We start from the raw sequence: 16,352 nt of genomic DNA, 5'->3' as shown, positions 1-16,352 counted from the left end.
CTATCTCAGGAGGAATTGCCAACTCTTCGTCGTCTGATGACCAAGCTTGATTCATCCTCTTCACCATCACCATCCGCTGCCTTGGCTGCCTCTACGATAGTGACCTCCGATTCTAATTCCTTCCATTCAGATATTCCTTTCGGTGGACATTGTGCCTCAATTATATAAATCGTTTGGATAATCGACTCAGGTGCCACCAACCATATAATTGGGTCTTTCAACTAATATTTTGAGGATTTTCCTTGTTCAGGTAACAATAAAGTTCATGTGTCTGATGGCTCCCTCTTCTCTGTCTCTAGAAAGGGTTTCATCAAATGCTTCTCCTTGTTATCTCTTTCAAATGTCTTGCATGTTCCCAACTTCTCTACTAGTTTTCTCTCTATTAGTAGACTTACACGGGATTTAAATTGCAAAGTAACTTTTTCACCACTCATTGCCTTTTTCAGGACTTGGTGACAGGGCGTACAACTGGCAATGGTAGAGTGGCTGGTGGTTTATACTTGCTTGATACTTCTCCAATAGCTTTGACTACTCATACATCTGTGGCTTCTATTCCTGGTTCATCTACATTTGCTCTACCTGAGATATATAAGTGGCACCGACGACTCAGTCATTCTCCTCTAGGCACAACCAAAAAAATTTCCAGATTTTTTTAAGCAATGTAATCCCAATAGTTTCTTTTGTGATGCTTTTGTTTTCGCCTTGTGATGCTTGTGTTTTCGCCAAGCAAACTCGGTCTGTTTATCATCTTTTTTATAACAGAAATCAAGTGCCATTTACTTTGATTCATTATAATGTTTGGAGCCCTACCCGATGTGTTTTGGTTTCTGGTTATCGATTGTTTGTTACCTTTATTGACTGTCATACTCATACTACGTTGATATATGTGTTACATCAGAAGAGCGAAGTCTTTCAAAGTTTTCAGTTGTTCCATAAGCTGGTTCCAACACAATTTTATGCTAAGATTAAGATTCTCCATACTGATAATGGTAAGGAATACAAAGATGGGTCCTTCCAATTGTATCTTTGTGATAATGGCATTATCCATCAAACAAGTTGTGTCAACACTCCTACTCAGAATGGCATGACTAATCGCAAGAATCAACGTCTCCTAGAAGTGGCATGCTCCCTCATGTTTGAAATGCACATCCCACCTCAGTATTGGAGTGAGGCTGTCCTCACAGCTGCATTCCTCATTAATCTTTTGCCTTCCTGTGTGTTGGAGTCTAGCTGCCCTATTGAGGTCCTTCTAAGTCCTTCATTTGTTGTGCCACCCAAGGTTTTTGGATGTGTGTGTTCTGCTCATAATCATCCTCTACATGGGAAGCTTGATCATCGTGGTCTTTGTTGCATATTCCTTGGCTACTCAGCCACTCATAAGGGATACAAATGTTACCACCCTCCATCCCGGCAGATGTTTGTCACTATGGATGTGGTCTTCCATGAGACTGAGGCATATTTTCTATCCACAACACCTCTTCATGGGGAGTTTGCTCTACGGGAAGATGTGCCTCTGATTTTCCATTGGACAATTCTATGTCACTTCATCTTGAGGAGGACAAGAATATAGCAGAGGACATTAAGACAAATCAAGAACAAGTTCTGGGGGAGTCAAATCCTTTAAAGGTGTATATTCGTTCTTGGCATAAGCAAGTTGATCCTACCAACACCACTGTGCCCAGCTATTCGTCACCACCTGATCCAAGTCCTCCAAGCATCTCTACTCCATCTGTGAGCCCCTTCCTCCTAGTGATCCTACTCTTGATTTGACAATTTCTATTCAGAAATCCCGTAGGACTCGCACTCAACATCACATCTCCAATGTAGTTTCCTATGATGCTCTGTCTCCCTCTTTCCATACTTTTGTATCCTCTTTGCATTCTGTTTCCATTCCTCACATGGTAGGGCGTTTTTCAACTTTTAAACGCTGAGGTTTTTCTCAAATCTATAAATTGCGTAAATCTTATTGTGATAGAACATTACTAAGATCAAAAGAGCAGCAAAATAATCTTTTGTTTTGATATCTGAAAATTATTTCCATTCAGAGCGATTTTAAACACCATTCAGGCACTCCAAATAGATTTGACCGGAACATAATTCCTTCAACATAAATTAGATTCAAGCAATCTTCAATTTGTTGGAAAGAGCAAAAAACGAGCTTTCCATTGGTAGCCTCGCTCCTTTAGAGACTGGGAGATTGGGCCACATCAAGCAATGATTCGACCCCTTGGGTACAAAACCCTATTTAGGTTTGCTATGGGCCCACCCAAATAATAGAAGACTCATCAAAGGATTAGTACCAAAACTGTAATTAATTTGAAGTTTATAAGAGAGTGGCAGAACTGTAAATAACAGGAATCTTAAAGGGTAACTTAATAGATAGGATAAAAAGGAAATTAACATTTATTTGACAGTGATAAACTTGGAAGCAAAGTGAAAAAGTCTCCTTCATGATGGGTCAAATCGAGTTGGAGCTTTAAAGATGTAATCACAACTGCTGTCCCTAAACTCAGGTACTAGCAGCCTCAACCGGTTGGGGAAATAAAGAACCGCTCTGCAACCACAACTGGAGGTAGGGTATGAAACAGTTCTGAAATCAGTCCAGTAACTCACAATCTCTAAGAGTGGACACCAAATCTTAAAGGTAGATCAGCATACAAAATTTCAGATTGGAAGTTGCAAAATCAAGGGAGATCGATTCACATTCATTGGGCTGCAAGTGTCACCCAGAACAGAAACAGGGAAAAGTCATGACAGACTAGCAAGAAAGAATAGAGAGAAAGGGGAAGAGAACAGAACAGAAGAATATTAGAGAACGATATAGGAAAGGAAGATCAAACCTGAGATGATATCCCATACCTAATCGACTGGGAGAGAAACAGACAGACAACAGGGAGACAATATCACCAATCAGCAGGTCAGCCAAGGTAGAAGCTCAAAAGCTTGCTAACAACACAAAGTTAATATTTCATTCCAGTCTGTCGTTGTTTACATCAAATATATAAAAGAGAAAAAAAATTCCTAAACAAATTCTAAGACTAAAAATACAGTTCTGTTAATGAGTATCACATGTTATCAATGTGTGTCTCCAGGTTCAATGTATCACAAGTGTGTATGTTAGGATAACGATAAATCACCCTCACCAACATACCTTATTTGTATTATCACATGTATCATATGAGTGTATGCTAGGATAAGGATGAGTCATCCTCACCTAACATACTTTATTCGTATTATTTCTCATCTATAAGTAAAGTGGACCTCTGTCTGATAAGCCAAATCATTCTCTCGATCCTTCTTCCCAAGTTGGTATCAGAGCCACAAAATCCTGGAAATTTTTTCTGGAGTTAATCCGTCAGTAGGGTCACCACTGCTGCCAGTTCTTGAGGCTCCGGCCTCTCCTGTGACCCTGTCAACCATGGGGAACTGAACATGCACCAAATCACGTCGCAACAAGTGTGACCTACCGAATTCACCGCTGAATTCCACTGACTGGTGCATACCACTCCCCCACCACCACCTGTGCTCCACGTGAAGCCTTTATCGCCAATCAGTAATGGCTCTACCACCATCCGTCGGCCATTTGGTTCTCGCTGCCATGCCCTAATGCAGCCTTCGTCCATGCTGCCAGCTGTTCGTTACTCATTGACAGGGCTGTTGTCTTTACCATGTCATCATTTTCCAGTTGTTTGGCATGCTTCTATGATACAAGAGCCCTTTCCCTTTACTATTGAATCAGTTTTTTTTTTTTTTTTTTTTTTTTTTTTTTTTTGTGAATCGATTAATTGTTTGAATCTGATTTGATGGCAGACAGTGGTAGCACCATTGTGCTCGAGGGTAGTGAGGTGAGTCATGTTGGGACTCATGGCCATAACCCATCTCTCCAGCCGGGTATGATGAAACTTAATGAATCCAATTATCTCTTGCCAGGTCCCGGGCAATGTCTTCTGACTAATTGTGGCCACCATTTCTCAAGGTACTTAACTGGTGCCACCCCTATGCCTATTGAGGGCACCGGACATCATGTCATTTCTCCTCAACTCTATAGAACCAGCAATCAGTTCTAGCTTTGTTCTAATGAATTCGGCAAAGGAATTATGTGATGCTATGCAACAGACTTATGCCCAAACCAGTATGCACATATCTATGAACTTCGCCGACAGGTTCGTGAGACCACTCAGAAAGATTTGCCCCTAACAGCCTACTATACAGCTGGATTTTTATCATTCGGTTCCCAAGGCATGTACACTGATGCCTCTGCCTTTTAGAAGGAACATGAGATGGAACGGGTCTATGACTTTCTTACAAGCCTAAATCCTGAGTACGATCAGATTAAAGTCCAGATTCTTGGCAAGGACAACTTTCCCACTCTCCTTCAGGGTTACAATTTGCTTCAACATGAAGATCGCCGTCATTCAGTTATGAATCCTTCCGTTTTGTCTTCTCAATCCGCTTTGGTTCCTACACCAGCTAGTGTGGATCTGTCTAGTCCTCAGACAGTTCCGAGCACCAAAGAACCGGTCAAATGTGACTATTGTGGCAAACCTTGCCATACCCATAAGACATGCTAGAAACTCCATGGTTAGCCTAAAGGGGGAGGGCGTGGTGGGAAACAAAGTTCTACTACCTCCCAGGCACATCTCACTGAGTCTACTGAGGCTTCTCCTATAGAACAGTCCACTCCTGCATCTACATCTGTCGTACCCTTCTCTTTGGATCAGTTACTGGCACTTCTGTGCATGATGTCTCAACTTGGGACCACCTCTTCTGCGCCTAACCCTGCCTCTACTTCTAACCTTGTCCAGTCAAGTATTTTCCATGTCTCCTCTGGTTCTAGTTCATCCTGGCTCATTGATTCAGGCGCTTTTGATCATATGACTAGTTCCTCTGGCCTCTTTTGTTCCTACCTCCCTTGTTCGGGTAAGGATAAAGTACATGTGGCAGATGGATCTTTATCCTCTATTTCTGGTAAAGGTTCCATTAAATGTTCTCCTAAGGACCTAATTATCATAAGTTTTACATGTGCCTAACCTTTGTCCAACTTGCTCTCGATATGTCATCTTACAGTTGATCTCAATTGTTGTGTCTCACTGTACTCTACCCATTACCTTTTTTAGGATCTGGTGATGGGAGAAACAATTGTAAATAGGGTGCAGGACGGACTATACTACCAGGACCCAGGTCTTCCTACGATGCCTCCCAAAATTTTTACTCATACCCTTCAGGCTGATAATGTCTTCCAACAAGTACAACTTTGCCACAACGCCTTGGTCAGCTATCTTTTCTTACTTAACGTTTAATGTTTCTTTCTTTAATAAAGGGTTGGAGCCCAGACAGCTTTCATTGTGGTACATGTGAGTTGGCTAAACATACCCGTATTTCATATTCACCAAGTCTAAATAGAAGTGATATTCCACTTTCTGTTATTCACTCAGATGTATGGGGACCTTCTCGCGTTGTCTCTCCAGATGGTTTTAAGTGGTTTATTTCTTTCATTGAAAACTGCACTCATATAACTTGGATTTCTCTTCTCTAAATAAATTTGAATCTTTAACGTATTTCCGTTCATCCCACACCATGATTCAGACTCGATTTACTACCCAGGTCCGGGTTCTTCAAAGTGATACAACAACAACAATCATAACGTTATCCCAACTAAATGAGGTCGGCTACATGGATCCACTATGAAACTTAGAAAGTAAATAAGCATAAAAGAGAGGTCAAAAAGAAAAAACTTGGGGATAATAGAAGAAGGTATGGTAGGATAGAAATACACATCATAGAAACATCCCCTATAAGGGGTCGGCAACACGGGTCCTTATCCTACACGAAACTCTATCCGAAGTCATACTAAGGTCGAGCCCTACTCTTTGCATATCTTTTTGGACCACTTCATTATAGTCATCTTTGGCCTACCCCAGCCTTTTCTAGCTCCCTCCAAATGAATCTTGTAATACCCTACTTCTTAAACCCGGTCTGATTACACGGTTGACCCGGTCTAACCATGCAGGACCCGAACCAGAGAGAGTTAAGGCGGGCTCCTTATGGACCATGATGGCAAGGGTGACCTTAAACACCGGCTGGCCAGACAAGTCCGAGCCAATGCCAGAGGAGACGGGTGTACCCAAGCCGTGTACATGCACATATCATAAGGCCATGTACGGATAAAGGAGGTATGTAGCCATATCTTAGGGCGCATACGTATATTACATTTTATGCCAAGAGTGAGATTCGGGCCGAGGGCCGAATTCTGTCAAAATCCCACTTGTTGGCCAAGTTTTGGCCCTCAGGTGGGCGGTCACAGGTGGGCGCATCCACCCACCTGAGTGACCCACCCATGTGATTACTTAGTTATTTTAGAAAGTATAAATAGCATTTATGTTTTCCTTTTTCTTTTTCTCATTTATGACACTCGGACGTTTGGTGAGAAGAGTAAAGAGGAGAGAGAAAAGAAGGGAAAGAAGAGGAAAAGAGAAGGAAGAGGAAGAAGAGATGGATTTCAGCGGCGCCGAGGCTTGATCTTCCCATTCCGACGCCGGAAGAGTGATCTCCAACACTAGATCTACGTTTAGAGGTGAGCAAAGGCTAAGTTCCTTAAACTTTCACCATACCCAAGTAAAACCTTTGATTTGGGTAGAGTTTCTTGAGGTCTTGTAAATCCCCCTAGAGATGATGAATCTAAGGTTTAATAGATGATCTATGTGTTGGTTTGAAGGATTTGAAGAAGTGTTTACAAGGTTGGCAAGAGCATTGGTGATTTAAAGTGATTTTGGGGTTTTGAAAGAGTTCTTGAGCAAAGAAGGTAAGATGGCTTTCCATTCCTTAAATCTAACCTAGATCTAGGTTAGAACCATCTTATGAGACCTTGAATGTGTGAAGAATGGGTTTGGAAAAGCCCTATTTGATTCCCCAAAGGTTGGGGGAAGTTTGGGGAAAAATGGCACTTTCCCGCCAAGACCAGTGGGCCAGACCGGTGGGCCAAATGGCCCGCCTGACGGCACCCACCTGAGAGGGCAAACCCTCGGGGCCAACCGGCGGGCCGACCTGCCCACTGGTCTTAGCAAGACCCTCGGGCCCAACCGACAGGCCCAACCGACGGGCCGACCGGTGGGCCGACCTACCCGCTGGTCAGGACCAGTGGGTCTGACTGGTGGGTCATGACAGGTGGGCTGTCCGACCCACCCGAGAGGCTCCCAACTTGATTTTTGGTTCGAATGGACCCAAAACGGACGTGCGACCTTCTTTTAGGATTCTAAACATGATTTTGTCATTGGGTCGTGTTAATTTTGATCCCAAAATGGTGAAATGCTAACCCCATTCACTTATGTTAGGTTCACCAACACGTACGCTTCTCGCACCGGATCTCACCCGTACCGAACGTGAGTCCTTGTACACTACAGGTAAGTGGGGAGAGGACATTTGGCCTTGTTTCAAGGCTTGTTTGGCATTCATTTAATTGTATCTAGACTAGCCATGTCATCATGAAAATGCTATGTAGATTAGTCATCCCCACATTGTTATGCCATGGGTGCTGTGTTTATTTTCTAAATGCCAAGTGATGATATGCTTATGTGATGAATGTTGACATCATTGTGCATGATGCATTAATAGACTAGATGCCGTAGTCGGCTTGGAAACGAGTGCATTGGTGGCCCGTGGTATGGGACGCGGTGGCACTATGCAATCATACTATTGTCATATAGGAGCATGCGGTTTAGGATTATCATCTACCCGTGCTACGACCCTTCCCAACAGGGGTTAAGGTGTTGGGTTACCATTTAGGGGGAAGCAGTGGTCGCGGTTGTCGGGTCACTGTGGCGGTTAGACATTCCGCCCGACTGGTCATTAGGACAGTCGGCAACCCCGGTGGTATATTCAAGAGGGCCAATCATACTGCTTTTAAATTGCTAGAGTCAGCACCTTTAATTTCTGTCATTTACTTTATGTTGAGAGCCAGTGGTCGGCATGTTTTACTTTTCCGAGTACTCACGGTGGGCCTTCTCCAACAGCCCTATGGGCGTATCGCGGGATGGAGTTCGCGGCTTGTACCCGGAGTATACGCTCACTGTGGTTGTAGTAGCACTAAACCAAAGACTTAGTAATGTTGATTAGGTGGAATTGATTTAAAATGAATTGCATAGCATATAGTGCATATGGTTGTGTTTTGTTGTGTGGACTGCTGTGTGGTCCTTCTTTTCACTTACTGAGCTTGTGAGCTCATCCCACGTGTGCACCTCTTTTAGATGATTTTGCAGATCATCAACCTGATGAGCACGGGGCGAGCCCCACAGTTGAGTTCCCTGAGGAGGATTGGTGGGTCCCTGAAAAATCAAAGCATGGCACGGATTGCTCGTGCGAGGGCTGTGCTGCGGGACCGCAGTTCTGATACCGAGCTGAGCTCTACCCCCTGATACCGAGCTGAGCTCCACCTTCTGATACCAGGCTGAGCTCTACCTTTTGATACCGAGCTGAGCCCTACTTCTAATACCGAGCTGAGCTGACTCTCTGATTTTTTATGATTCCTTTTGTGTACTTGATATGTAAATTGTATTCCTTTTGTGTAAATATCATGCCTGTGGGCCCACATGTACTTAACTATGTAATTACAATTTGGGTATCAAGTATAATGGGAATATTTACAAGTAAACTAAGTCTTCCGCTGAACTGTTGAACACTTTCTTAGTTGTATGTGTGCTGTGGTGGGATACTATATCAGATGATCCTGGCAGGTTTGGGTTAACCGGTGTTAACCCAGTCACTGGCCCGGTTCTGTGTGAATGGGGTGTGACAAATCTGGCACTCTTCCTTACTGGGGCCTCCATAGGTCTCCGTTGGACATTGTCATACCACCTCAATTGGCTCTAACGGAGTTTGTCTTGGATTTGTGCAACCCCCAAATCATTTCTAATACGCTCATTCCTTACCCTATCTCTCTTGGTCTTGCTGCACAAACCTCTCAACATTCTCATCTCCGCTACACTCAGTTTATTCAAAGTACTCTTCTTGACTACCCAACATTCCGCTACGTACGTCATAGTTGGTCGTATAACTGTCATGTAAAATTTTCCCTTGAGTTTAATAGGCATTCTTTTGTCAGATAACACTCCCGATGCACCTCACCATTTCATCCATCCCACTTTAATCCTATGGGCAACATCATCCTCTATATCCCCCTCTTTGTCATTGATAGACCCCAGGTATTTAAAACAGACCCCTCTGGGGAGTTCCTGTTCCCTGAGCTTCACCACTCCCTCCCCTCCTCTAGATTGACTGAAGGGGCACATCATATATTTTGTCTTCGTTTTGCTTATCCTAAAACCTCGTGATTCCAAGCTTGATCTCCAAAGCTCCAGTAGTATTAGTCTCATCCACAATTTCATCTATCAGCACTATATCATCAGCAAGTAGCATACACCACGAAACCGAGTCTTGGATGTGCCCGGTTAGATCATCCATAATGAGTGCAAACAAATAAGGACTTAGAGCAGATCCTTGGTGTAACCCAATTGTGATTGGGAATTTGATACATTGCCCCTCTGCCATTTTGACACTCGTCACCACTCCCTCATACATTTCCTTAATTATATCTACATAGTTAATCTTACCCCTTCTCTTCTCTAGAACATGCCAAATTAGCTCTCTCGGTACTCTATCGTATGTTTTCTCATAAAGACCATATGGAGGTCCTTTTTGTAGGCTCTAAAAACTTCCATAAGCCTCCTTAGGAGATAAATGGCTTCTATTGTTGATTTCCCTAGCATAAAACCGAATTGGTTCTCCGATACCTTGGTTTCCTCTCTTAGGTGGGCTTCAATAAACCTCTTCCCATAGTTTCATGGTGTGGCTCATAAGTTTTACGCCCCTATAGCTGTTGTAGTTTTGGGCATCCCCTTTGTTCTTAACTTCTTATAAATCGGAACCACAATCCTTCTCCTCCACTCATCCGGCATAGATTTTGTATTCAAAATTTTGTTAAACAACTTTGTTAACCAAGTCATCCCATGTCCTCCCAAGTTCTTCCATACTTCGATTAGGATCTCATCCGGTATCTCATTCAAAGTGATAACGAAACCGAATATATTGACAATCCGCAACTTATCGTTCTGGACTTTCAAACCCTATGAGCCATCTTCCAGACCCTTCCCTAGCCTCTCATCTTCCTCCTCAGTTGTTTGGGTGCGTTTGTTATGCTCACAACTCCACACCTTCCCACTCCAAACTTGACCCACAGGCTTTTCGTTGCATTTTCCTTGGTTATTCTGCCTCCCATAAGGGCTACAAATGCTACCATCCACCTACTCATCGACTGTTTGTTACCATGGATGTTAGCCTCCATGAATCTAAACCTTCCTACTAGTCCTCTCTTCCGGGAGAAAATATAATGCTGGAGACTACTTTTACTCCTTTTATTCCTCTTTTTCCTTCACACCCATGTTATTGATATTGTTCGTATTGAGAGGGAGAAACCCCAAGCTGACATCAATTAGGGGGAGAATATTCCAAAGAAAGACCTGCTCACATACTCCAAACGACTAAACCAGACAAGGCAGCCTGCAACCGACCTATAATGTCCAACGGCAGCCCCTGATCCACCTCCTTCATCTCAGTCAGGTAATATAGATCCTGCCACTAGTAATGATGACTGTGACATCCCTATTGCTATAAGGAAAGGAGTTAGAGCATGTACTAAACATCCCATTTCTAACTTCATCTCCTATGAGTCTCCCTGTCCCCATCCTATTGGGTCTTTTCTTGTTTCCATTCCACAAGGCTGAAAAGATGCATAGCTGATCCCAATTATTCCCAAGTGGAAGGAAGCTATATTAGAGGAAATGCAAGCCCTAAGAAAGAAAGCACTTGGGAGTTGGTTCCCCGTCCAAAAGTTAAGAAGCCAGTAGGATGTCAGTGGGTGTACATGGTGAAGCATAAGGCCATTGGAACCATTGAGAGGTATAAAGCAAGGTTAATTGTCAAGGGCTTTACACAAACCTATGGCATTAACTAGCAGGATATTTACGCACTAGCTACGAAGATGAACTCGGTTCGTGCTTTGTTATCTTGTGCTGCCAATCTTGGATGGAATCTTCATCAGTTAGATGTCAAGAACGCCTTCCTAAATGGTGACTTAGAAGAGGAAGTATATATGGACATTCCTCTTGGCTATGAAACACCATCCATAGCTAGGAAGTTGTGCTGGCTAAGGAAATCCCTCTATGGCCTAAAACAATCTCCACGGGCTTGGTTTGGCTGATTCCTGAAGGTTATGCTAAAATTTGGCTATGAATAAAGCCGGGCTGACCACACATTGTTTGTCAAGCATGGTGATAGGTCGCTCCCCTCATTATGTACGTTGATGATATAGTTGTGACAGGTAGTGATGAGGCTAAGATCTCTAAGATAAGGGTTGTGTTAGAAGCATGGAGTGAGAAAGAGGAGTCATGGCCAGCTGTCTAGTGCAAGTACGACTCCCTTTGGGGGGTGTTCTAGTTCTCTAACTATAATTGGTTAGTAGATTAGATTTGTTTCCTATTTTATTGTTTTCTATTCCTACTAAGAGTATATTTTCTATTCCTACTAGGAATATGTAATTGTTGATCTATATAATGAATTGAAAAGGACAGCCCAATCTCATCGATTGGGACTCCCATCATTACCCAAATCACAACTCTCTCTCTATTGTTTATATGGTATCAGAGTTTGATCCCTAAACTAGTGAAGTCGATCTTTGCTATCATCGGACAACTAGTAACATCTTCTCTAGCTTGGCTGTTACTGGTTCTTCCTAGGAGCTCCACAATTTCTTAGAGGGGGTGGTCTCATCTTCTAGCTTGCTGGTTTTTTAATAGAAGTTTGATTAATTAATATCAATCATATGGTTTGAAGAATCGACTTAGAGTATTGTTGTGAGTGATTGCTGGTTGGGTTTCTGGTTTGAAGATTGAAGTACTCAATTTGCAGAAATCGATTGTAGTTGTCAGGGTTTTGGCTCTCTACCAAAATCAATTTTTTCCATATCTATTTAATGTGGTCTTATTTGGGAAAATCCTTTCTGGGTTTTATACAGCACCATATTAAGGACATTCAGCCCAAATTTCAGCAGCATTGGAGCATTGTACACCCAACCACAGGTATTCTACTATTTTACCCAATTTAGGGTTTTGAAATCTGAGTCGATTTCTCTTTGGTTGATGATTTTATTGAACCTTGTCCAGAGATTTGGTTTCTTCTCTTATTTTGATTGGTCAATTACATAAGATCAATCAGTTGTGTGATCTAAATCTCCTATAAGGAGGTTAGATCTACTTTTCTAGTTCCTCTATTTGTGGATCGACTTTTGGGCTCTTGTGTGATTTTCTGTGAATCTCTGTGCATCAACAGCTGACACTGAAGGGAAGAATGTTGTAATTGGTTAGAAGCTTGCCTTTTGTGCAACGATCAATCACCTTTGGATGGAGCGGAACCTCCGAAGATGGACATCCAACTTTCATTCTTTTGACAAGATTTGGAAGGCCATCTTCTTTGATGTTAGCACTAAGCTCCATTTTCTCCCCCGTAGACCTGTTCGTGACTCCCCAAGGAACAGGCTCATGGTTGTCTCTTGGGGCCTCCCTCTCTCTTCTCCCCACCCCCCGGGGGCCTGTTGCTCCCTCATAGTTTCTAGTGTTTTCTCTTTTTTGCCCTCGGTTTGTATTTTCCACCTTGTTTCTTTCCTCTTGGTAATGAATTTATTATTCACCCAAAAAAAGAAAAAACCCCAAATAAATCACTAAACCCTACCATCTATGATAAGAGGCTTCCCAATCTATATTACAAGTCCTCAAGCCCCCCGAAAAGATACTACCTTTGTCATTTTTAGTTGAACAATAATAGTATCTTTCATACTTTAGAGAGAACATTCGGAAAAAGTTATATCTACATTACACAAAAATTATGTTCACATTACACATGTATAAAAATTATGTTTTGGGAGCAAACCAAAAAAGTCACCAAATGAAATTTCAACTAATAATTGTCATCAGACTTTCTATAGGAGGAAATATGCATACCAAAGTCATGAACTGTTATAGCAAAAATGACCAGAGTAACATTACATACTGGTTCTTTCATCTTTTCGGGGGAGCAAAAAAATTGAGACTGAGAAGAGGAATGTTTCAAATGGTACTCTGCAAGTCTCCGTTCATTTCTTTCTTGACTAAGTTGAAAATGCAATGAAACCATCTCTTGCTCAAGTTTTGAAACAGAATCCTCCAAAATGGCAATGTTAGACAGGATTTCTTCAGCCTGTGAATTGTATGAAATAACGCAACTTAGAGAGTGAAACATGATAAACAAAAATAAAAAAATAAAAAGGGTTAATTACTTAGACACACCCTGTACTATGGCTTGATTGCTTGACATCCCAAAAGTTTGAAAAGTTTACTTGAAGCCCCATGAACCCTAATGGTGTTAGTCTTCTGTTAGTGGTTGAAAGAGAAGACCACTTTACCCTTATGAGTTATTCAACTTAAACCTGTGAAGCTAAAATGACCAACTTGCCCTTTAAAAGTAATAACCTTACAAACCCAATTCGATTTAAGTAGTGGGTGAAGGGATTCCCCTTTCACCCATCTTCCATCTCAATTCCTTCACAATACCATATTAGAAATTAGGCATATTCAGCTCTAAGGTTTTACACCACAATCGAGTCCACCACCACCATAACCACCCCCTCCCCTCCGACCACCACCTCCGCCTCCATGAATTGGTACATTCAATTCTAGAATCGCCCGAAATAAACAAAAAATATTAAAACTTAGAACTGGAACAAAGATGGGAAAGCCTAGTTTCCATCACCTCAATTGTTCACCGGATCAAGAGACTCAAGACTCGATTCTCAACTCAGAAATTCAAAGAGAAAGAGAAAATCAAGGGATTCTATCATTCGTTAAGCAAGCCTAGCATCATAGTTAACGCCCTTTCGAAGAAACCAGAACCTAATTCCCCGACTTTTACCCTAATTCCCCTTTCTGATGGCCAGTAGACTTTAAGCTTTTCAATTCTGGTTGATAAGATGAGTTCTTTTATTCAGATACCGGAAGCTATGTTCTTTGATTGAGAGTGGTGGGGTTGAGGTCTCTTTAGGTCTGATCTTTGACTTAAACGCATGAAAGCTGTCAGACAATTGAACCAGAGGGAACCAGAAAAAGAAGAAGAAAAGCAGCAGCCAAAGCATCACAAATTACATGGAGGAACTAGGATATGAGACACGACAATTGATTGGGCTTTTCAGGGTTTGCGAAGACTGTTTTGGCACTTGGGGCGTAAACCAGATCAAGGTTTGAAAAATCGCCAAAATGTTCGCCGAAATCTCAGATATTTCCGTTGTTTTTTTTTTTTTTTTTTTTCCGAGACAAAATGGCATAAGAATTATAAAAGTGCATAATCTCGGCCACATTTGGGTCATTTCGTTTCGCTAATCTCGGCCACTTCAGCCATTAGCCCCCAAAATGGCTGGCAAAACACACGCGAAATAGTACACCATTTCGATGAAATTTCGGTTTTTCGGTGGTTTTGAAACCACTGAAACGAAACGAGTTCTTGAACCTTGGACATGATAACTATCAATGTTGGAGAAAGAGAAGCAGCAGCAGCAGGACAACAGTTGAGAAGGCATTGGAGGTGGAGCAAGGTGCATAATAATCAGATTGGCCATTGATGACGAATGATGAGGCTTCTACTATTTCTCTAGGGGCGAATCTAATCAAACAACCACAGGAAGCTCTTCTGAAACCCTAGAAAAATGAAAAATGAAAAATAAAATCTTACTGGACTTGGACCACCAGGATAGGATATATCAGATCTTACTAATCGCCTCTCAGGTAGCCATTAAAGGTTAAGGTCTTAAGGACCTGATCATATTAGCTACATACTAGTACAAACTAGTATCGTTTTCAGTGCAGGGTCTGTAGAAATTAGATAATTTAATACACCAGAGTGGAGGAGGGTGAGGCAGGGGTTGGGAAGGAGGAAGTTGAAGAGGAAGGGAGATGCTAGGGGTGGAGAGAGGAGAGGTGAGAGGTAGCCACAGCCGGTGAGGAAGGGGAAAGGGAAAGGGAGGAAAAATACAAAAAGGGTAAAATGGTCTATTCACTACCCTTAAAGGGTAGTTTGGGCATTTGAGGAGTTTTCCCACCCATGACGTCATCACTAAACGGTGACCGACACAGTGGCTAGTTCTAATAAATCTTCAACACAAGGGTGGTTCAAGTAAACTTTTCAAACTTTTAGGGTGTCAAGCAATTTGGCCATAGTATAGGGGATGTCCAAGTAATTAACCCTAAAAAACAACACAACAATAAACAATTTATGGATTAAAATATTAGACAGACAGATAATCAAAACCATAACAATCAACTGCATTTATGGCGGAATATAAAATGGAAAAATTAAATTTATATAAAATTATAAGAATAACCAAAAGGGAAGAAGATTCCTATTTGTCATTATGTGTGCTCATCATTTCAACACCTCCCAAGTAAGTAACAACTAGTCATGGAAAAAGAAGGGGATATTTCACCCATAAAGAAGTGAGGAACATGCATAAGGCGTAATAAACAATGGATCCCATTTTCCCTAAGTTCAAGCTAGGATACCATCAGCATTAAACCAATCCTACAGGATGCCTATACCTAATACAAAAATCTAAAAATGGCAAGTGGCAAATACCTATTAATTGGTCAGAGAGACCTTCACGTTTGCTTTTTCTTCACTCCTATGAAATGGAAACTCTAAATTCATTCTGGAGGAGGCTTAGGTTGTGCCAACATGGAGATGTAATGGTTGAAGAAGCTGCACAAGGCAGTGGGGAGATGGAGAAGCTTACAGTTGTTGCATGAGTTGATGGTCAAATTAAGATACTCTTTGTAGATATTGTTGTTATTGGTAATGATCTGATAGAGATCTCTTGCCTCAAGAGATACTCGGGTGAGGAATTTGAGATCAAAGATCTAAGACAACTTCTTTACTTCCTTGGCATTGAAGTTGCTAGGTCCTCTCGTGGGATCTACTTGTCTCAGTGGAAATATGTGTCTGACCTTCTTTCTGAGACAGGCATATTGGGGTGCAAGCCAATAGATACTCCTATTGAAGCTAACAGTCACCAGAGTAGCAAGGCAGGTAATTTTGTGGATAAGGGGAGATATCAGAGATTAGTGGAGAGCTTGATCTATCTTTCTTATACATGCTTTGACATAACATTTGCTGTCAGCCTGGTTAGTCAATACATGCATGATCCCTACTCAACACATATGGATGTTGTACTGCGTATCCTCCATTACCTGAAGTTTGCCTCAAGACGTGGAATCTTTTCTCCC

At 42.0% G+C, this 16,352-nt stretch overlaps 1 protein-coding gene and 1 long non-coding RNA gene across 2 annotated transcripts in view; one reads left to right on the top strand and one right to left on the bottom strand.

Annotated features, from left to right (window-relative positions):
- The window catches only part of LOC122081771, a 29,791-nt gene extending 16,514 nt beyond the window's left edge, over positions 1-13,277 (bottom strand). The window contains exon 1 of the mRNA XM_042649038.1: positions 13,096-13,277. Within this exon, the coding sequence (XP_042504972.1) occupies positions 13,096-13,218 (123 nt within the window). The 5' untranslated portion in view covers positions 13,219-13,277. The remainder of the gene's footprint in view (positions 1-13,095) is intronic.
- Positions 706-5,430, top strand: LOC122081773. Its single transcript, XR_006141200.1, has 2 exons — positions 706-3,845; positions 3,931-5,430. It is a non-coding gene; the product is annotated as an uncharacterized LOC122081773 (long non-coding RNA).
- Positions 13,278-16,352: the final 3,075 nt, after the last annotated feature.

This window comes from Macadamia integrifolia, chromosome 6 (assembly GCF_013358625.1).
Source record: "Macadamia integrifolia cultivar HAES 741 chromosome 6, SCU_Mint_v3, whole genome shotgun sequence".
Lineage (NCBI taxonomy): Eukaryota > Viridiplantae > Streptophyta > Magnoliopsida > Proteales > Proteaceae > Macadamia > Macadamia integrifolia.
Note: the sequence above shows the minus strand (reverse complement) of the source record. Positions and strands in the feature narration are given on the sequence as shown.